Source organism: Podarcis raffonei, chromosome 11 (genome assembly GCF_027172205.1).
Source record: "Podarcis raffonei isolate rPodRaf1 chromosome 11, rPodRaf1.pri, whole genome shotgun sequence".
NCBI classification, from domain to species: domain Eukaryota; kingdom Metazoa; phylum Chordata; class Lepidosauria; order Squamata; family Lacertidae; genus Podarcis; species Podarcis raffonei.
Window position 1 is genome coordinate 43,248,472 of NC_070612.1, and position 23,992 is coordinate 43,272,463.

Here is a 23,992-nt window from a genome sequence, read left to right on the forward strand (position 1 = left end):
GAAGCAAAGGCAGACGGCAATCTTTGCTGACATTCTCTGCATGTATTACAGAAATGTGTGAAAGCCACAAACAGAGTTCCATTTTCATTTCTCTTTTCCCAGCCCAAATCAACTCAATTTGAATTTCAGCTGGCTCTAATTCCACTACCATTTAAAATCCATGTGTCTGCACACATGCAAATTTTGTTGATGGTCACATTGGACCATAGTTCTACACAGCACAGGGGTGACGGACATGGCACCCAAGGGCAGTTGCGTAGCGTAGGCTGTCAGCACGCAGGGCTGCGCAGAGGGGGTGGGAGGGAGCGAAACTGATGCAGTACGCATGCGCATTCAACTGCCTAATGAAGTCTGCGTCGCCCAGAAGATTGCAGCTGCAGAGATGAGAAAAGAAGAGTTGTTCCATTGTCTGGAGAGGTACCTTCTGGAATCTGGATGTCTGGAGAGGTCACTGGTGAGAGCCAGTGTGATGTGGTGAGAGCCAGTGTGGTGTAGTGGTTAAGAGCGGTAGTCTCGTAATCTGGGGAACCGGGTTCGCATCTCCGCTCCTCCACATGCAGCTGCTGGGTGACCTTGGGCCAGTCACACTTCTTTGAAGTCTCTCAGCCCCACTCACCTCACAGAGTGTTAGTTGTGGGGGAGGAAGGGAAAGGAGAATGTTAGCCGCTTTGAGACTCCTTCGGGTAGTGATAAAGCGGGATATCAAACCCAAACTCCTCCTCCTTCCCGGTTTGCATGGAGAAGCAGTTTTCAACGAAGCCTAGTGACGGAAGTACACAGCTGTATTGAGGCAGCACCAGGTGTTGAAATTTTGCATCCCTAACAATTTTGTGCACGGGCCAACTGCCCCTGTGCCTGCCCCCCGCTACACCACTGCCTGAGGGCACACAGGCAGCCTTAGAGGCCTTCTGTGTGCTCAAGGGGTCCCATCCCCATGCCACTGAAAGAATTCCTCTTTAGCCGAATGCAGCTTTTTCCAAGGCTAACTGCAACATGGAAGCTGATTTCAAGAAACTGCAGCTGAGGAGGAGAAAGCTGTTTCATGTATGTGGCTCACGCAACAGCTTCTCTGGCGTGCAAATGTGCCCAAATACGTTGGAGACCCATGACTCATAGCATCTTTCATCCATATGTGTTTCCTTTACAAGATTCAGGGCCAACAATACCACTGGGCAGAGTAAGGGAGCCAGCCACTGCCTTAGGTAGTGAGCTGTAGTGGCAGCCCCACCAGATATTCCTCCTGAACCCTTCGTGTGCTTCTCTCTGTTAAGAGGACAGATCTGGTCTGCCTTCCACCCTGTAAGTTGTCTTTCTGCCCTCAGCTATGGCGAAGGATAATATATTTTAGCCGGTATTGAAATAAGATTCAGCTGTCAACTCATGTGGCTTTAGCACATGGAAGGGAGAAGGGAAAGAGAGAGAGAGATCTTGTCCTTTGGCTTAGTCAACAAAATGCCCTGTGCCTGCATATGACTGGTATGAATTGGTTAACTATTGCCGTAATAGAGAGGGTTCGTGCAAGATGTTGTAAGCAAATTAATGAAAATAATGGCAGATTCTGAAAAATGCCAGTAGAATGTTCCAATCAGAATTCTGAAGTTACCAAAAAAGATTCCAGCCTCTCGATAAATCTATTAAGAGTCAAATATTTAATCAACCAAGGAACACCGATGGCTGCCACATTGTTAATGAATACCAATAATTCACTTTACTGACTAGGAGATGATAATACTGTATTTACTAGAATCTAATGTGCACCTTTTTTGGCCAAATTACATCGTGAAAATTAGCTTGTGCATTAGATTTGATTGTGCCAGCAAATACTTTTTTGGTTCCAAGGTTTTGAAAACTGAAGTGCTTATTAGATTCATGTAAATATGGTACTAGGTAGAATATGTTAAGATTGATAGTAACGGTTATTCCCACCAGAGCGGTCAAATGAAGTTCCTAAAAACCAAAATGTAAAAGTAACTAGTTCAATTTAACAAACCTACCAAAAGATAATTATACTTTATAATTCGAAAAGATTTTCCAGAATCTACTAGATACTATTTTTTAAACATAACTAATATTCTGAAATCTACTACACCCACCGGTGGAAAAGCATCAGCGTGATCCCTTACATATGTTTTGAGATAGTAATGTACAATCTTTGTTTTTTGTTCATTAGAGTAACTTTTCTTATACATATAAGGCATAAAGGCAGAGAGATAAGCAACTTGGCAAGAGTCCCAATTGTTTCCATGACTAATATAACATCATTCTACTTGCATCACCAACAGCATGTGGAGCCAAAGAAAATGCTACACCACCTCCCTATAGCAGCAACGATAAAGAGTTTTCCTGAGGACTGGAGCAACTTTGGGAAGGAACTGCAGAATGGGCTTCCCCTACTTGGTCTAGGGCGGGCATCCCCAACCTTCGGCCCTCCAGTTCCCATCATCCCTGACCACTGGTCCTGTTAGCTAGGGATCATGGGATTTGTAGGCCAAAACATCTGGAGGGCCGCAGGTTGGGGATGCCTGTTCTAGGAGAAATTACACCAGCAGGGCAGAAAGGAATGACAAAGTGTTTCCTCATTGCCAGATTGAAATGAAATCCTGGCTATGCACTCACTGGAATCATACTCCCCTGTTTTAACATCAAACACCTTGACTTAGTGGTTTGGGAATATCTGATTGGTGCTGGAATCCAGGTTGGATTACTGCTATGTGCTCTACATGATGCTGCCCTTGACATTGGTCCAGAAGCTGCAGCTAATGCAAAATGCAACAGCTCAACTACTCATTGGTGAAGAATATTGCTACCAGGTTACTCCACTGTTGAAAGAACCACACTGGCTGCCAATTATCTACCGAGCTAAGTTCAAATTGCTGGTTCTGGTATATAAAACCCTAATGTAGCTTGGGGACCAGGATATCTACAAGACCATCTCACCTCTTATACACCCAATCAATCACTGCACTCTACAGGAGAGGGCCTTCTTTAGATAACACCTTATCAGGAAGTCTGTTCAGCACAATATCGGAATTTGGCCTTTCATGTCATGGCACCTACCCTTTGGAATTCCCTCCCGTTGAACATTAAGACAGATGCCACCTCTATTGCCCTTTGGGCACCTATTGAAGACCTTCATCTTTCAGAAAGCCATTTAAGTAGACATCTTTCGCAGTCTGCATCTGTGCTGGAATTTTTAAAGATGATTCAAATTTAAATTGCTCCGAGGCCTTTTCTCACAATCGAGATGTACAAAAGTTATATTAAATAAAAAGAAATAAATTATTGCTTGAGCTCCTCTGGGAGGAAGGAAAGGATATAAATTTATTAATAAAATAAAATATTCCTTCAGAACTCCTAAGATTTTAAAGTCGTATGGGACGTTCATTTTTAAAGTTATATTTCACAATGTCAAAATAATATTTTTAAGTACTTGACAACGTAAGCGGAAGGTCACTAGGTACTGCTGATTTATCAACCTGCAATACAAATTATATATGGATACCTATAAGCTCACAGGCATCACACCATTAGGAAAATTGGATTCTCATCTGACAACATTTTTGTGTTCTCCATTTTTTTTATCTTGGCCAATGGCATATACTCTGTTGCACTATAAGTTCATAATAGGGGCTACTGCAAAACTGCTTCAGCTTTTGGTGTAACTTTGGCTAATTATAAACTTACACAATGCCCTGACACAGTATATTGTTGTCTACCAAAAACAGGACAGACAAGCTCAACAGTACAAAATGAAGGACGGAACAATACACCCGTGACACACTATTTCCAACCTGAAATTCACACAAAACCTGTTCCCAGTTAATGCATTACTGATCTTCGCCTATACACCAAACCGCTTGTAACAAGTAACATCATGTCCTGGAAAGTGTTCAGAAATTTCAGGTTGGGATAATAAATTATATTTTGGAACTGAAAGCATCCTTACGTTATCTGTCCTGATACAAGATTTGTTTTACCTTTTGGCCGTTCTAACAAGCCACATTCATTCCTTAGAGCAAAATAGGGTTTATTTAAAGCTTTGGGAACTGCAGGGAGCAATTACAGGGGAAAGCTGTTTAAAGAAAGACAACATACTTTATTCTCAACATAGTTCCCTCTTGGGGAAAATTGCAATTAAAAGAATACAACTGGATCTTCACCTGAACTCTAAAACCGATGCCCAGAAAATGTTCTGTATTAATATGTTTCAGTCAAGATAGTAGGGCTGTTTAAATCAATTTCAAAACTGATATTTTAATTTTCCCTGCCCAGCCTTTTTGGAAAAGGGCCATAGTTGAGTGGTAGAACTTGCCCTGATACCTGCTGGATGAAGAAATCGAAATCAGATTATGGTTTTTGCCAAAAACTTTAATGCTTAAAACAGTACGGTACATAATCAAGCCAAGTGTTAAAGGCACAGAAAGTGCATAGCACAGCTAAGTGAGCTAAGACGTTGATCCAATGGTTGACATGTCCCCTGGGGCAGACATGGCTTTAACGCAGCAAGCAGAATGTTTCTTTGGACTGCGCAAGCAAATGGGAATTGCTTCTGGTAGGTTGGGCTTGAGCTGTCTCTGTTCATGCCAGTGCTGGGGCTGAGAGATATATGGATCTATCATCCAAAACCAGTTTGAAGTCCATATTGTGCTATCGGTTTCATAATTTTTGACGTGGCAATATATCACAGATCACAATGTATGTGTGTATGCGATGCAGAAATCCTGATGCGGGCAAAACTGTGAAGCTAGCCAATGGCTCTCCATAGCTCCATCCTTATTTCAGACATCGTGATACATCAGAACATCACAATGTTTAGCTGGTGATATATCACAGTGTTGACAACCAGATATTGCCCAGCTGGCATCGGCGTCCTAGGCAATCAAGGAAGAGACAATACCAGCTCAGAACCAGAGTGAGTCTCCTTGGTAGGTGGACGCTTGGTGCTGAAAGCCAAAGCTGCAGGAGAGATTGGCATGGAATGACTGAGCAGTAACCCATGAGGTCCCTCCCTGGGATCAGACTCCTTTTTCTGCTTCATTCCCACCCCTGCCCCCCTGCAGACAGTTCTGATGTCTCTGTTAGAATTCCTGCTCCATGATTGCAGTCATGGGATTGATATCTTTCACATGACAGTATATGTTTTGACTCCACAGAGTGGGAAGTGACGAAGACAGGATGTTTGTGTTACTGTGTTCCGTGAAGTGGGACTGTTGTCCTTTGTTCTTTTTCTTTTTGCTGTCTGATGCTAGAGAGAGAGGGAGCCATGTTGCAGTGTTCCGTGCATGTTTATATGTAAATAAAGTAGATTAGCCAAAATGCTGGGTTGCTGAGGTCTGTAACGCAACTACGCAAACTCTGCAGATCCCTAAGTGTGCCGGTGTCGATTGGCATCGGTCACTGTGATGTTTGGGCAGAAGAAAGCTTTTGAAGCTCCCGAACGATCAACCAGGAGGGAGGGAACATGCCAGTCGGGCATGTGTCTCTGCCAGGGTCCTACTCGAGTGTAGGCTGAGCTCCTGACAGTCTCATGGGTCCCTGACACAATCCTCACCCCAGCTCACTGGGTCCCTCCCAAGGATCATCAGCCTCCAACTCAAGCTCCTCCAACCAGACAGTCCAAGAGGTCTTCTCGCGACTCAGGACAGAACATCTGCTTCAAATACAGAAGGTCCCATGTTCAATCCCCAACATCCACAGGTAGAAATTGGAGAGAGCCCTATCTGAAATCCTGTAAATCCACTGCCACTCAGCATGAATATTGCTGAGCTAGAAAGACCAATGGTTTGACTCCATTTCTGATGGTCATTGTGATTTCTCCATGCACATTTTCTGTGTCTGCTTGGTGACTCTTATTGCTGTGCAAATATCTTTTTGCCATATTAGAGTGATACTGACATCCAGCTACTTGTTGATTATAACCTAGTTGAGCCTACTGACATTCCTAATCGTACTAGGAGACAGGAGTACAGTGGTACCTCGGATGTCGAATGGAATCCATTACAGAAGTCCATTCAACTTCCAAAACATTTGAAAACAAAAGCGCGGCTTCCAATTGGCTACAGGAAGCTCCTGCAGCCAATCAGAAGTCACGGAAGCCCCGTCGGATGTTCGGGTTCCAAAGAATGTTTGAAACTGGAACACTCACTTCCAGATTTGCGGCGTCCAGGAGCCAAAATGTTCGACTCACAAGGCGTTCGGGATCCAAGGTACAACTGTATGCCCCCAAAGGCTAAACCAGCAAATAACTCCTGTGTGTATCTCATGTGTGAATCAGACTACTTGTATACATAGTGGGATTACTGTAAAAGAAACTCACTCTCAGTAGGACTGTATAATCCTAATAAAAGTCCAGCCAACAGCCAGTTCTTTGAATGACCGTGACACTACTGTCTCCCGGTGGCCAAGTAGATGTAATCAAATGTCACCAGAAAGCAAGCACATTGGGCAAGGCGAGTGGAAGCAGGAGGAGACTGAGAGAAAATGACAGAGAGCAGAAGGGTTAAGGAGAAGCAGGAGGAAAGGAGATACAACAGCCATTATGATAAAGCACCTCACATATTTCAATAAACCACACAAAAGACATAGAGCAAAACAAAAACAGACACACACAAGCTTAACATTAGTACGGCATTCATAAATCAGTGAAGTTTAGAGCCAAGGGAGCCAGCTTTGTGTTCATGAATTATTTGCAACATATTCAATTACTAAAAAATGTGGGAAGCAGCACAGATCATGACTTCCATATATAATCCTAGACATTCGTCTCCAGTATTGAATTCCTAGGAGAAACCATCACCCCTGCACAGATACTCAACGCTATGAAAAAATATATTGGGGTGGCTAAATAAAAATCAGGAAGCTTGCTCATGATTTTTAACACATACTGTACATGTTAACCCTAATGAAAGTATTACACTTATGCTACTGCAGCTTTCTGGTTAGAGTATTATTTAACATACAGCAACATAAGAACATGCAAATGTTAAGTATTTTCTCCAACGGATTCAAAGGCATTGTCTTCCTATCAATAATGAAAGTCAAAAGCATTCACTTGCCAAGCAAGTACCAATAAACACAGAATATAGATACAATATTGTTGCTGTAAAAAACTCGCACACACATTCAAAACCAGCCAAAATCCAAACAACCACCTGGTCTACTGCCCCAGAAATGTATTGCTGGAGAGCTCAACCTTGGCTTTAAGTTCCAACTCTGGTACTAGTGTTCTCAGCATCCATTTCTAAAGCTGCCTTAGCTGGCAGTATCTGTGCCAGGGGCAGTAGCAGGGTCACAGCCTGTGCCAAAAACCCACAGGGTATTCCAAGGCACTGGAATGTGCAGGAGCCAATGAATCAGTGTAACCATGCACACATTTTGTATTTTAAGGGATACTACCTGTTAAGCTAGGCAAAGTTAGATCGCTGTCTTGCTTGCCAAGCATAACATTCTGTTCCCATCTGCAACAGCACAAGCCACTGTCAGTGTCACCATGGCTGACACAATTTATGAAGACCAGGCTGCACAACCATCATCCCAAGAATGCCAATGAGAATAACAGAATGAAAAGTAACCATGCCGTTGGTCTACTTCTGTACACGGGTGGACCAAAGTAATATGTAATGGATTAACAGAAAGAAACCACGGCGCTCAGGTAATGTAAAAATGGATCCCTAGAAATTAGTTTGATACAATATACAAATGTGTTTAGGATTACAGTGCAAGAGACCCATCCGCATTATGGCAAGTTTTTAGGAGTTCATTCATTGAGTCATTTACTCATGATGAAGGTCAGGCTGGAGTGTTATCCACAACTGCTACTATACTGATGCCAAGATGCAGTTTTTATTCTGTTTTTTTAACTTGCAATAGGTGTCAAGCCATTCAGTCTAAACAGGATGTGCCTTCAGGTCACACCAAGACAGAACTAAGCACTCAACAACCAGAATGCTGTATTCCATATAATAGCAGTACTGGGCAGAATTAAGAGTTTTGGCAAAGAATTCTGAAGTAGATTCCCATCACTTAGGAAAAAAAGGTGTCTGGTGTCTTTACACTGAACTCTCAGTTACCATCCAAGGCAATTATTCATTTCTCTTACAAAATAAAGGCTTACAAATAAAATATGGAAGCACCACTGAATCTTGGCCACCCTCTCCTCCACCTCCCAGACCAATTTCTTATCCCTTTGTCCAGCCTTGCCAGGATGCCAATTTGTCCCTTGAATTTCAGGTTTATGTTTGATGCCTTTTCTAACCGCACAAAAGCCAGAAATACTAACTCTATAAATAAACATAATCCATGTAGCTTTCATCCTCCTGCAGAATATGCTATATGAAGAAGCTATAAAGCAAACAAGCAATAAAACAAATCAAGATTGCATATCCAAAACTGACCATTTAAATGATTTTTGATATATGGCATTAAAAAAATCTGTAGTCTGTGACAAATTTTAAAGCATTTCTGAGAGACAGTGATATGCCCCGTGGCATTTTAGTAGTCATCAGATCTGGAGAGTTACAATGACGTGCAGCATAGTGTGAAGGGTGACTTGGAAATAAGTCTCGGATACTTCAATGGTACTTACTCCTGAATAAGCGTGCACAAGATTTTAGTCTTAGTCATAAAATATTGGCATGCACTCAGAAATCTGACAGAAAAGAGAATACAAATTTGGAACAACTTAAGATAAACAGTGCAATACTGGCCCAGCAAGAAGAAAAAACAAGAAACACTTATCAGGACTTATTTCTTCCACCACCAGGTGAAATTGTATGCATTTAAACCAAGTGTGCCTTAATACAAATCAACTGTGTCACATGATTTCTTGCTGAAGCTGCTGTCTTAATATTTTATTTTATTTCCCCCATTCTAAATTAGCTGCCATCTGCTTGATTTCAACGGGGATCTCTGCTTGTTTTACCTACTGCAGAAAGGAATGCTGTGTTGAAAATGCTGCACTCCGGAGGTGGGGGGAAAGGATTCCGTGCTGTAGGATGCCAAGTTGGGGGGGGGGGAGGCGGACCTCTGTACAGTTGCAATCGGTTTGCCCTTTACCACGTAATCCTTACAATTCAAATCTCACATCATTTCCTGGGCAGCACTGCAAGTTTGAACAAGGGCACATTCACCCGTTAATGTTTTAATTGCATTGCCTTCCAGAGTGGATAACCCTCCCCTGCCCCCCCCAAAAGGGAGACACTCTATTCGGAAAACAAAACCCAAGAAGCGTGAAAAAACACACACAAGGACATTTAATAAAGCAGCTTACCTCGTTCAGTTCTGCGGAGGAGTCATTTCCATATTTCATGGCAACTCCAGAATTCATGATTAGACTTTCCAGGGCTTGGCTGCTATCTATGGATTTTAAGGTTTCCAAGCTCTGCTCCAGAAGATTCAACACCCCCTCCGTCTCTGAGCTTTTCCTGTCTTGCACATTTTGCTCTAGACAGCCATTTTCACTCAACATTTAGATAGCCTTAAAAAAAATTAACAATGCACAGGGTTCTCCTAAAGAGGTAAAAAAAAGGGGGGGCTGGTTGCCGTTTCACAAACAATCCAATGCTGCAAGATACTCATTTAAACACTGCAGAGTGCACGGCCAGACAGGAGTGCAGACGAGCCGTAACGATCTCTCTCCTGGCTACTAAAAACTGCCTGGGAGAGCTGGGCTTCCGTCTTATGTCTTCATTCTCCCCTCGCAGCTAGATCGTGGCGGGGGGGAAGCATCTCCCAAATGAGTTCAGCGCATCTGAAAAAAATTTGGGAGCCCCATAGGCACTCGCAGCATCCAAACCCACTCAAAGAGCGCTGGTTAGATCCGATCGGGAGGTGGAGGACAGGACAGGACACAAGACGCAACGAGCTGCTCGCTCCAAAGTTTCCCCTTTCCAAGGGAGCCTGGAGTTGTAAGTGGTTTATGATCAAACACAGCTGTCTTGCTGCTGGCTACAGGGTGCATGGAAGAGGCGGTACGAAAGGGAGGAGGGACTGAGAGAATGGGGAGGGGGGAGGGAGGAAGGAAAGCAGCACACATGCTACAGAAAGCTCACTTTGGAATTGCAGGCGTCCTTTCCAGAATTCTGTGTGCTAATTGCAAGTTGCTGTGTTCCAAAGTGCAAAGCAAACCAAATAAAGCAAAGGGAGAAGGCACCTAGGTGACCTTGCTGCAAGTTCTTTATTTCCCCATTAAATGAACTTCCCCTTTTGTGATTCAGAAGGAAGCTTCCAAATAAAAATTTAACAAGTATTTAGGGCAGACCTTACTGGAATTTCCAAGTGCTTCGGTGCTGCTTTCTTCACATGAAGCCAAAGACTTAAAACACAATTATTATTATTTTAATGACTTGCGAGGTAAGCAAGCACTCGAAAGCAGGAAACAGTGTGAAATCTGCCTTCCGTTCAAAACCCCAATTCCTACAGAAAGCAGCTCTGAAAACCTAAACATTATTTTGATAGACTGCTGTTTGTGTGTGTGTGTGTGTGTGTGTGTGTGTGTGTGTGTGGTGTTCAGAGATCCAGTTGATTTGATTTACTGGTTTATAAAGGTTTCTTCACCTTTCTTTACAAGAAGTTTCCCCAAACATGTTTCACGTGAGCTACGGTAAGTACTTTTCTGTGCGCCAAAAAAGGCAAAAGCAAATGGTTTTAAAAATACATGGTGATCTTGAAGCCACCCCTTTTGTGCTTTGATTTCAGTGCAAATGAAAAACATACTTCTCAAAATCAAACAAACCAAGTTCTTACTTGGTTGTGAGCCTTTAAGCATATGGAAACCAAAATAACACAATCATCAAAATACAACACCAAATGCATAAAATTGTAGCATCTAACTCTCCCTCTTCCAACCTGATTGCACTATTTATCTTGGAAATTCACAGGGAGAGAGAAATACAAAATATAGGGAAAGCAAAGTAAGATATTTTATTTGGTATATTATACACCGTCCTATGTGTGCTGCCTAGTTACTAGACAATTGCAGCAAGTTGCAAAATACACAAAAAGCAATAAGGTCAGCATCATATATTACTTCTTTTAAAAAGAGGCTGTCACACACACCCAGCAGCAAGTAGCATCATAATGCTTTATAAAAAGTCATAAACATGGGTGCGTCCCTCCTTTTCCTAGAGTCAAATGATAGGGTGAGAGTATCAGTACATGGACTTATCTTACGCAAAGGAATTGCACGCTTTAATTTCCTGTAGACTATCACCCGTCTCCTATGAAAAAGGCACACGCTGGATGGAAAATTAAATCGCCAAAACTCTAATTTGATTAAATGAAAAAAATATATAGTATTAACATCTGCTAGAATTTGTTTTTACATTACTATTTCAGGAGAACTTTGACGAAAAACAGATACTGACCATCACCACCCTAAACAGAGATACTTGTATGTAAAGGTAAATGTAAAGGGACCCCTGACCATTTGGTCCAGTCGTGGCCGACTCTGGGGTTGCAGCGCTCATCTCGCTTTACTGGCCGAGGGAGCTGGCGTACAGCTCATGTGGCCAGCATGACTAAGCCGCTTCTGGCGAACCATGGCAGTGCACAGAAATGCAATTTACCTTCCCACCGGAGTGGTACCTATTTATCTACTTGCACTTGACATGCTTTTGAACTGCTAGGTTGGCAGGAGCAGGGACCGAGCAATGGGAGCTCACCCCGTCACGGGGATTCGAACTGCCGACCTTCGGATCGGCAAGTCCTAGGCTCTGTGGTTTAAGCCACAGTGCCACCTGCGTCCCTATACTTGTATATAGGCATGCCCTATTTCTATGGAAATGCTGACAAACCTAAGCTATTTGCATAAGTTGCATGTAGCAATAGTTCAACGTATCTACAGAAAGAAACCATAAAATTCACCTCTTTCACAACATCTGCACTTCGTAGACCTATCCACTACAATCCCAAAGTCTCATTCTTGATCAGTCCCTATCTGTCCAGACCTTGTTAGGATACATGTAAAATTGGGTTTTTTGTTGTTGTTGTTGTTTTGCCCCTTGTATTTATGCTTAAATACATTAAATCACATTCACCACTTTACTGCCCATTGACCCAATTTGGATAAAACCTTTTGGAGCTCTTCACAATCCCTTTTTGTTTAAACCACCCTGAACTATTTCGTGTCAGCAAAACTTCGCCACCTCACTGCTCACTTCTAGATCATTAACGCACAAGTTAAGAAACACAGGTCCCAATACTGATCCTTGGAGGGATCCACTTTCTACATCTCTTCATTGGAAGAACTGCACATTTATTCCTGTTCCTGATCCAGCTGCAAAGCATGGAATGGCAGGGAAAGGGCAGACAAGAGAATTGTTAATTTTGCACTCCAGGACTGAAGTAGTAGTGCATCTAAAGCAGTGTATTTGCCATAAGACCATTAAGTCCAAGGTCTAAAATTAACTAGCTGCGCCATTGCTTATAGGATGTCCCAGTACATTATGAAACACAGAGCTTCCTTTTCATCTGGTTTGTTATGGACTTGCTAGAGGAAAAACAGCTTCTCTCTGGAGGAAACCACAACTATTTTCCTGCTAGTGTCCTATAGACTCCCCAGGTCTTCCAGATCCTGACAAATCTCACTTCCTGGTTTTAAGCTCAGCCTTACTGCATCAACAGCTCGAAGACCTCTTATCTGACCATATAATCATAGTATTTGGGCCTACATTCAGGTTGTTTTCCTATTCATTCGTCAGGTTCCAAACCTTTTCCCGAGCCTAATGACTGAAGTGGTGACCTTCACCCGATATTGTGTCACTGGACCTAACCGGATAGCACCGAAATCTTATTTGAACGCAGAAAGTAAAAACATAGGAGTGGTGTAGACAAAGGGAAATAATTGTTTGACTGAAGAAAGCACCTTAGTATCTGAAAGGCAACCATTAATCATCATGAAGAGCCAGGTCCTGAGAGAGCCATCTGCTGAAGTAGAAAATAGCTTTTCCTTAAAGTATGCTACATAAATATAAAGACAAGTCAATTAAGGAATTCAGTTTTCATCATTATGTACTATATGCATTATGAAAGTTTAACAAATAACAAGGTCCAAGATGCATAAGATGCTACCTGTTTTGATTCAATTTAATTAATATTTATCATTAACAGTTCATTAGAAATAGAGTTAAACACAAATCAATGTTAATTATGAAGTATCCATATTTGAAATTGCTCATACTGTATTGCCAATGTAATTTAAGACTGCACTCTTCATAGGCACGTACAAGAGTTGGTATTCAGCTTGTTGTAAACTTTATTGAGTTCTATCTAAGCACTCAACAATGTAATTTGAGCAATATTCCAACACATGTATCAACACCATATGTGCCAGTGTCAATGGCTTACACTTCTAGGAACAGAACATTATGTTTCTGATGGGGGGCAGGACCCACAGATAGCAATCATATGTATTCACCAAAACAATGTTTTTCTCTTGTTAGTAAGAATTAGTTTTGATTCTAATGAAACTCAGAGAACCTCCATATATTCAGTTCAGTGACCATGTGTTATCCTTCTTCTTCCTGAAGTGGGATGTCCACAAGGTATGAATGGAGAAGTGGTCACAGTAAGAGAAGATCTCTGCCAATTAAAGACGCTACTACCCATGGAGAAAAGGGGTTTAAATCCTTACTTACAACAGGGACATTAGTTATGAAGAACCAACATGTGTGTTTCATTGAGTTTTTCCATTCGTACTGGTCTAATCCTTTCCTGATTACCACTCGCAAGTATTTTGAAAGGAAAAGCTGCAAACTACAGGTCTCTCATAAAGGCCGTGCACTGTTCAGAGTACAGTAACTCTCAACAGAAAGTAAGCCTCAGACATCAGTGCCTTGGAAAATAAAACGGAAAAGTAAAATATAAGGGTGGGAAATCCCATTACACTAACTGCACTTCAATCAGTTTCCTGGCCACTCTGGCACACTTGAAATACTAAATCTACTTAAAATGTCATGTCTCTGCCCAAGTTAATCTGCTTCACAGTTGGTATTAGTTTCCCTTTTCCGATATTTCATGCCACCAAACCGTTTATTAATCTGCCAAAATTAGTCCGTCCATTTCATTCTCAAATTATCTGGTATCTGTTGGCCCACCACCTGTTAACAACAGTGCCTCAGAAAATGAGGTAGAATGGCAAAACACTTCCCCAGAGAAACAGAGCAGGCTTTTTGCATCCTCTCTTGTAAGAATGTAAAAATTATGTTTTCCTTAGATTATTCTTTTTATCCTTTTCATTCCTTAAAATGTATCATTTTTGTGCAGTGCAATTATTACTGACATCTGTTAAGTTTCTCAGATTCTTGGTATGCCAACTTTTATGTATTTTAGCCTTCTCCTTCCCCCTTTTTAATAACACATGAAATCCATCATATTGGCAGGTGCGTTTAGTCAGTGGAGTGGTACCAACTGGGTTCTATCCAGTATCCTTTAGATTTTATTCATTCAACAAATCTGATTGTAGTTTCTAAGTGGTTTACCAGAAATATTAACATTATCAATAAAATCCATTGAATTCATTTAAAGGTAAGTAATATTAACAATGCAAAAGACTCACACATCTACATCTCTGGATACAAAAATAGATGTGGGGTTGCTAGAGCCAGTGTGGTGTAGTGGTTAAGAGCGATAGACTCGTAATCTGGGGAACCGGGTTCGCATCTCCGCTCCTTCACATGCAGCTGCTGGGTGACCTTGGGCCAGTCACACTTCTCTGAAGTCTCTCAGCCCCACTCACCTCACAGAGTGTTTGTTGTGGGGGAGGAAGGGAAAGGAGAATGTTAGCCGCTTTGAGACTCCTTCGGGTAGTGATAAAGCAGGATATCAAATCCAAACTCTTCTACCCGTTAGACACATGCAGTCAAGCCATACCCAAACAGTTGGTTCATTTAAGTACCTCCACACCCATGTGGGTAAGTGGTTCTCATGCTGACAGAAGAACATGTACAGTGACCTTCCTTTACATGATTTGACAGACGATGTCTCAACTTCTTCCCTTGTGTTTTCTCTCTTTTACCGCTTGAATTGATAGGTCTTCAAGTCATGGTGTCTGCTCCAGGAAGTACACTGGGCTTAAGGATGCGAGCACAACAAAATAACCACCTCCCTTCTTTTTAGCACAAAAATGCACCCCTCCAGCTTCTCTCTCTTGCCCCTTCTTGCGCACACACACACCACAGCATCTTGTTTGCAATGCCAATAAGCCATGAAGTTCATCTTCTCTTGCCTGATCGTATACGCCGCTTTAAGTATAGAAATATGAATACCTAGCACAGAAAATTAGAACCTTTTGTTTTAACTTAAAGGAATTCACTTGGGCATATCAACTGAATTACATAACAAATTATCCACAGAACAGCAATTGCCCTTCCCGAAATTGGAATTGCTTATTTTGATTGCTTCCCACAAGGATGAAAGGAGTATCTTACCAATACGCAGCACTATGGCCATAATCATAATCTGTCTCCCTGCTGTGGAAATAGCAATGGGCTTTTGTCCTTTAAAATGAAGCAATCACAGTGAAAGGGTTTTTCCATAAAAATGAAGAAAAGAACCACTCCTCTCAAAGGATATTTTCCTACTTCAGAACTAAAATTATTAACAACAGCTGGATCGCTAGCTAGCTTTTTAGTTAAGAACCAAAAACAACTGAGATCTGTATGAACAACTACGGGAAGCATTTTGCCCCAACCGAAAGCCATTATCCTACGTGTAAAAGTTACAGAGGCAAAGTTTTCAATTTTCTGAGCTATACTACTGGTTTAGTTTGCTAAAGTGCTGTATTTTTCGCTTAATAAGATGCACCCAACCATAAGACGCACCTAGTTTTTAGAGGAGGAGAAAAAGAAAAGCCAGCAAGAGCAGCGGACACGCTCGCTCGGCGCGGCTCTTCAAAGATAGAGCGGCTCTTGCTGGCTTTCCCAGGAGGTGGGAGAAGGGATTGACGGGCTGCCCTCCGTCCCTTCTCCCACCTCCCTGAAAAGCCAGAGCAAGCTGCGCAGTTATCGCTGAAGCCAGCAGAGCAAGAGCGATAGCTGCGCATCGCCTCTTCAGTGAAGTGGGAGGAGGAACGGAAGGGGCTCCATAAGGGCTCCCTTCCGTTCCTCCTCCCGCTTCGCTGGGAAGCCAGCAGAACAAGAAGCGCTGCGCAGCTCTCGCTCTTGCTCGATTCAGCGATAGCTGCACAGCCTGCATTCGCTCCATAAGACGCACGCACATTTCCCCCTTTCAGGAGGAAAAAAATATATATTGATGTGCTCCAATGGAGTTATCCGCTAGACATTCTAAAGAGAAAAGATGCTAGGTTAAGAGAGCTTGAAATGAAGATCAAAGAGATCAGTATGAATAAATCAGTATAGCAAAAAGCTTTTGAGATTGTTGGCTTGACAAAGAATTTTACAATTTCCATCTTGTTTTTTAGATTCTCATATTCTGAAAAGAAACAGCACTGAGGGTTTTTTTATTGTATATATATAGAGAGAGAGAGAGAGAGAGAGCCTCAAGAGTTAGAGCAATCCTATGCATGTGTGCCAACAGAAGTCCCACTGGATTCTATGGGGCTTACTCTAAGGTAAGTCAGCACCTCTCAAAAACAGCTAACATGTGCATTCTTTAAAGCAATGGTAGCTGTGATTGTGCACCAACCCAAACCTTTTCGCACCCACGGGCAAAAGAAAATATAGCAGCAGCCAAGGCATCCTTATTTCATATGAAAACAGTACTTAATTGGATTTTTGAAATATTCAACATACCTCTACAGAAGTCAACAGAGTGCAACACTTCTGCATGCAATTGAGCACCAGATTTAGGCCGGGAGGAAGCTTAAGTGGACAATTTAAGTAGAATGAGCTTCGCTACAACCTGAGGAATGCTCTTGTTAGGGGTGGGGGACTGTAAATTCAAATCTGCCTCACAGCTTCATTTTTAGACTATATTGTAGGGCTATTCTAAGCACCTCTCTCAAGTCTTCAGTCTTTACACTCCCCCACTTCCTCAGACTACATACTGTAAGTGAACTCTACTCACAGCATGGAAAATTTGAACGCAATAAAATGTGTAAAGTGATCTTAAAAAAATATGTTTTCTTAAAACTTGCCTTTGCCAACACACAGTACAAAGGAGAACAATGACTGTAGGACCAGAATCTGCACGGCTCCACCCAGTTCACATTTTCAGTCACAGAAGGTGACTCACTTTTCCTGGAAGTCCACCCTGTGTCCAATTCCTGAAGTATGTACACCAATTCCTTCCCTGCTTTCTCTTTATAGTAGCATCAACTATCCAGCCTCTTTTGAGAGCCTGTAAAATTTCTTTACAACTGATCCACTACAGTTAAGCACCACACATAAACATTATGCTCTGTCTTCCTTAGACATATATCAGGAGAGGTGAAAATAAGGCTTTGTGTGCCCGGGGGATAAAAATTCTGTGAAGTACATAAATTAAGTATAGTTTCCCTATACAGTACTTATTTTGCCAAACTAGTTCTGCTTCTTATTGTCAAGAAGCAGCGTCCTGTCTCTTCCCTGGAAATCTTCCTGTGAGTCTCTATTTCTTTTATGTATTTATCCAAAAATACACTTCTCTAGTCAGTGATGTGGGACTGCAAATGCTGTGAAAAATATTCTTGTGCTTTTTTTTTTTGGCATGGTAATTTTCCTGTTTCACAAGTTCATTAGTAACAATGAATTCTATGAATGGATGTCCATTGCAAATACAGCATTAGGAAAGCTTGGCAGTTTCGTTTATTGTTGTTTACTTAACAAACAGGTGAAATTAGAACATTCTCTAGGTCGGGGGCAGCCAACGCGATGCTCTCCGTATCAGTCACAACCTCCCATCAGCCACAACCATCAAGGATAATGGTAGAGGATTATATTAGTTGCTAGTCCAAAACATCTGGAGAGCACTACCAGGCTGGTCCACCCATGAGGCAAAGGGAAACAGCTGCCTCAGGTAGGACGACACTTCCCCTTTTGTCTCATGGCAAAAGAGGCCACCACATTGATTGCCTTTGTTCTAGGGACTACAACTCCCTTCATCTCTAGCTAGCAGGACCAGTGGTCATGTGATAATGGGAACTGTAGTCCAAAAACAGCTGGAGACCCAAGTTTGGGAAGCACTGCTCTATGGTATCAGAAATTTATCTGATGCAAACTATCCTAATTTGCAAAGGGGGGCAGATTAAAACCCCCAATTTAGTCATCGTCCCCCCCCCCCGAAAACCAACATTATTGTCTCCAGATGATCAACAATCAAATTAAAGAAATGGCCCACATGCTTAATTTTTTTAAAAAAAAAGTTATACGCAGCACCAAATTCTGTACTTTTTCTGTGCAGAAAATTGAATTGCAGATGAATTGCAGAATACAAAACAGGACAACAGTGGTACCTCTGGTTAAGTACTTAATTCATTCCAGAGGTCAGTTCTTAACCTGAAACTGTTCTTAACCTGAAGTGGGGCTAATGGGAGCTCCTGCTGCCGCCTCGCCGCCGGGGCATGATTTCTGTTCTCATCCTGAAGCAAAGTTCTTAACCCGAGGTGATATTTCTGGGTTAGCGGAGTCTGTAACCTGAAGCGTATGTAACCCGAGGTACCACTGTATTCCTAAGCCAGATAGAATTTTAAAAAGTGTGCCTGCACTTTCCCCCAGTAATAGGAGCACTTGCTTAAATCAGATCAATTCTTAGTCAGTATCTTGCAAATAACTGGATGTTTAGCTAAAGCAGTTGTTTTGGGAGGCTGTGATTATTCAAACCCCTTCTACTTTGTGCATTCTAAAGAGCTTATATGCTACTGGGTAGGAAACATGAAAAGCCCACATGCAACCTGAAACATACTGCACATAAAACCTGAAGTTTACAACCGCAACTGAAAGCGTGCACAAAAATCCCTACTTGCTTATCTCCATCCACATGTGTACATTATAAACACGCTCAGCTTGGTACCATGTATGTTCTTTAACAACACAAATTACAACATCAATCCATCCGCAAATGCTGGTCAAGCACCACTGTTTTCTTTGATGAAAGTTGCATTACTTTCCTATAATGGAAAAACCTCAATACCATAGCAGAGATTCAATTAAAAGCCTCAGTTAAGAGCATCTGTTATATAAATTTTAAAAAGGCTGTCGGAACAAATGCGCCTTTTACAGCGCTCTGAACCTGCCATTCTGAGCTCTGATCAACCACAAAGGCAGAGAATGACAGGTTGACCTTTCAAGCATAGCACACAAATATACTACTATCAAACATTTTTGAAATACACTTTGATGTAGTAATCTACCACTGATGTAGAATTGGCAACCATCTGCTAAAGTAGCGAGTCCTCGAAGTAGTTTAATATTTCCTCATACTCATCTGTATTTCTTTCATGATCTAGTTAAGTTGAAGAGATAGAAATACGACATCTTAAAACCACGCAGATGAGTCCTGGGCAAACCATGTCCACTCTGAATCTTTCCTAGAAAAAACCCCTGAATAAAACAACAGGGGTGAGCAAGAGTCACATAAACACAATGCGTGAACCTATTTTACCTGATTCCCAGCACCAAACAAACAAGAAAACTTTCAATGCAAATAATAACTTTTATCCAAGTTTTATCCGGGTCTGGAAAGATCAAATTATCTTCCCAGAGCCACAAACAGCTGCCCATGTACTTGGCTGGACATTGTAGCTTAAGACTGTAAGTACTTCTCAAAGAGGCAGGGACAGTTTTGTATCTTAAGCCTATTTGCTAAATCCATATTCCTATAATCAATTTTCGTTTAGCCAGAGCATTTACTTGCTAATTCAAATCTGATGAAGTGGAACTACAAGTGCATATAAGAGAGCAATCTCTGAAAGAGGCATTATATTAAACCGGTATTCCGTATTCCTCTGCAGTTTCTAGTTGCCCTTTTTATTTTGTTATTAGTGCAGTTATATCTGTGGTGATGGGAAAGAGTTATGGGCAGATGGCACAAGTGTATGATAGCATATCGTACATGACACTAACTGAATGAGAGCTGGGGGTGTAGGTACATATACATTTATGTTGCCCTTGGTCGGGGCAGACTATGGCAATATGGCACCCTAAGTGAGGCCAAGAAAAGGCCGCCCTCCAAATATTTATTTTCATTCCTTTCTTCCCTTCTGTGCCCCCTTGGCTCGGTGACCTGTGTGGGAGAACCACCTGCACCACCCTAAATCCAGCATTGCCTTGGTCTTTCTTGGACATTATAGAACACAACTGGAAACGTGGGCTACCTTGAAAGGCACATACATTTTCCCGCTGGAACAAATGACAACGAAAATCAGATCCTATCATCCCTGCCAGCTTTGTGTATGGGTAATGATTCACAGTGGATAAAACCACAGGCTCACGTTTCACTTCAACTCTGTCACAAAATCCAGTTATGGAGGATAAACACCCAAGAATATATGCTAATTGTATGGATGCTTCCACAGGCAAGGCCTACAGATTCATTTGCAACCTCTCACTCCCTGCTGGAGACAGAATTCATATCGATCATTATTGTGACAAAACCTTCAGATTCCTTTCTTGGGCAACTGCTATTGGAACAGGATTTTATTTGATGCTCCTGCTCTGGCCAGATCTACTATAAAATAAGCACAGGCTACCCCCATGTTTCGAGGGACGCAGGTGCTGCTGTGGTGTAAACCACTGAGCTTTGGGCTTGCCAATCGGAAGGTCGGCGGTTTGAATCCCCGTGACAGGGTGAGCTCCTGTTGTTTGGTCCCTGTTCCTGCCAACCTAGCAGTTCGAAAGCTCATAGGTACCGCTCTCGCAGGAAGGTAAACGCCGTTTCCATGCACTGCTCTGGCTTCGCTGACCACATGACCCGGAAAAACTGTCTGCGGACAAACTTCTGCTCTCTCAGCCAGTAAAGCAAGATGAGCGCCGCAACGCCAGAGACGTTTGTAACTGGACTTAACTGTCAGGGGTCCTTTACCTTTCCCCCCCTAAACCACCCATGTTATTTCACAAGGCCGTAGATCCTACAATGGTTATGTGATGCGTGATAGGGATGCTGCACTTACAGCTGCCAGTTTTCCAAACACGACTGGCTTACACCCTTGAGGCAAACAATAAACATTACTAGCAACGAGAGAGGAAAACCTATGTATGGCATGGGTGTTGTGAAGTTTTACTTAGCCGATATCAATGCTTATTTAATATTAATATTTATTTCAAATAGGCCACAGAGCATGCATATACTTCTACCTGGAGAAATATTAAAAGTTGTAGAGCTAAGCATACCAACACCATACCAGACAGGTGTTATACTGGACAGGGTATTTGAAGACCAAGTTAGATAGCAAAGGTGGCAAATCCATTCAAGACTCTCTGGCTGCCAAAGACAAGGAAAGGGAACCTGTGGCCTTCCAAATGATGCTAGACTACAATTCCCATCATCCTTGGCCTCTACTAGCTGGTGCAGATGGAACTCCAACAGTGTCTGGAGGGTCACAGGTTCCCCAGTTCTTGTTTATGAGACAGGCAGACAAGATAGGGAGATGGGCTATCAGTAAAGCAAAGACTCTGTGCCAGCCAGCAAATGGGTGGAGCTCATCCCTGAGCTCTTAGCAGAGACAAAGCAGAGTGGAGAGTTTAGGAGTGCAGTTGGGGATGATGTGGGCTGGAGGAAAATAGTTGCCATCTGTTAAATGCAGCAAGCCAGAGAGAAAGTCAGAGCCATGGCTGGTGTCTTTCTAAATCCTAAATTGTGCCTATGGAGGAAGCAAGACCCTCCTGGAATGTAATGCTGGGAATCCCTCTATTGTAGGCTCAGGTTATATATATGTGTAACTAAACCATATATCCTAAAGACACCACAGTCTCTGCTGTACCTCATTTTGTGAAAGGAAACACAGACCCTAGGTAAAGCGTGCCTGAAACTCCCTGGAATCTCACACCGTTCAGAGATTGGGGGTGTGTGTGTAACAATAGTCTTTCACATAAAATGAAAACATTATTCATGGCTATATTCCAGAAAGTCAGAGCACAGACTATGAGCTTGCAATGGGAGAAAAGAGCATTATTCTGTTACAGTTCATCAGAATATGTCTTTGCAATAAAATACTTACACAAACAAGGAAGTTCACATCTTATATCCTACAGAATGGCTTCCAACAGAAAGAAGCAAGGTTGAGTGTTATGCCATTTCTGCTTGCAGTTTACTGGCTTGCGAAGCCAGGTCAAATATAAATGGCATACAATGGAACAAACACAATTTTGATATTGCTGAAGTGACACAAAGTGCTTTAACGTACGATTAGATTGGAAAAAACAACAGAGATTGGATTAAGAACGATTAATGAACACAAATAAAACCAAGATTAGAAAAAAAAACAAGAAGCCAGATGAAAGAATCAACGGTATATGTAAATAGCAAGGAAGTCAACTCAGATGAAAGGTTTTACTACTCCAAGAGCATGGCAGCATGCTCAAGCGATTTTAGCAGGCTGCTAGATGAGAAAAGTAAATACAGCTTTTGCACACATACTCACAAAGCATTTGTAGGAAAAGCAAATACAAGCTTAAGAAAGGCAAGCAGATCCTAGGCAAGCGAACACAATGCTTCACTTTTAAACTACTGTATATAACAAAGTGGCTCAGTTCGTAACATAATACTAAGCCAAACCATGGCTTAGTGCAAACATGTGGGCTCCTAGAAAGGAGATCACAGCCCGCTTTCCTCCTCCAGTCCTGCTGCTGCTGCTGTAGACCAAGAACAAACAGCTTGTGAGAAAGACGACAAACCATCAGCCCTCATTCCAACAGTAAGCTAAGGCAAACCATAGCTCCATTCGCAGCAGCCCACAGAAGAACCAAAGTGGCTGCAAATCAAAAGAACCTAGAGGTCAACCATAAAATGTATGTTTGATTTCATGGAAAGTGCCTGTTTCTATAATCTATCAGTGACGAAGTGTGGCATTTGCCAAAAATATCAGCTGCAGTTAGTATGCACCCTATTACATAACTATGTAGAGCAATAAAAAAGTAAAAAAACAACAACCACAAACTACCAAGGAGATACCAGATATGGAGGGTGCTTGTACTGCAGTCTTAATAAGGACATGTGAAACGTGTTTTAAAATCCAGGTGCTTATCCGATGCACCAGTGGCACCAGATGCCCAAACAGGACTTTACACTGATGAAGAAACTTGCACAGCCTTTTGGTTTTGTTTTTTACCTCCCACCAACAGGTTTAGCGGTAAGAGGTTCAACTCACCAGGATGTTTTCTATGGGAGATTAGGGGAGATTGCATCTATGCTAAAGATTCATTGTTCATCGTCACACAGCTGTTTAAAACGTTATTTATTGTTTAAAGCAGTGAGAAACAGAGTTTCAATGCCCCAATGTTTATTCCAGATGCTGGGGAGGGGAAAAATATTTAACACTGGTCTCAGTTCAACGCCAATCATGCAATACAGTATTCAATTCCTACTTAATTCCACTTTTTAAAACACACTCCCAAGATGTCAAGGCCAGCAGGAAGGCAGTCTCTAAACAGCTGCATTTTCAAAGAATGAAAAATTAAATTCAGTTTGCCTTTTTTTAAAACACACCTACACACACCGACGATAACTGTGGTACAGAATGAAAGCACTCAGACTACAGAGAAAAAGATAATGTGTTGTTTTTAAGTTCCTAAAAATGGCACTGCAAAGTAATCACCATCCAAACATCACATTATTGCCATAAACATACACCAAGGCTGGAGTAACGTTTTTCAGCAATCATCTCCACAACAGAGTAAAAACTACACACTTATTTTTCTAGTGCTTGAACATTCTCTAGGCATTGCATAACCTTTAAAAAGCAATACAGTCTCTACCTGCAGGCTCAGAATCTTATAGGCAGACTTAAGAATAGAAGGGAGGAGGCAGGAATAGGATGGCTGGCAAATTCAGCCACGAATGCTTAATACGGTTACATAAATGTTTGATCAGGTGAAATGGCCGTTGAAATGGACCTTCTGAG

General features: G+C 41.9%; 1 protein-coding gene across 3 annotated transcripts in view; it reads right to left on the reverse strand.

The window, feature by feature from the left end:
• The window catches only part of MCC (MCC regulator of WNT signaling pathway), a 212,321-nt gene that overhangs the window by 133,539 nt on the left and 54,790 nt on the right, over window positions 1-23,992 (reverse strand). The window contains exon 1 of one of the 3 annotated variants that reach the window (XM_053408631.1): window positions 9,269-9,530. The exons of the other annotated variants lie outside the window; for them this stretch is intronic. Within the exon in view, the coding sequence (XP_053264606.1) occupies window positions 9,269-9,466 (198 nt within the window). The 5' untranslated portion in view covers window positions 9,467-9,530. Of the gene's footprint in view, window positions 1-9,268; window positions 9,531-23,992 lie in introns of those variants that run through there. 3 annotated transcript variants of the gene reach the window in all.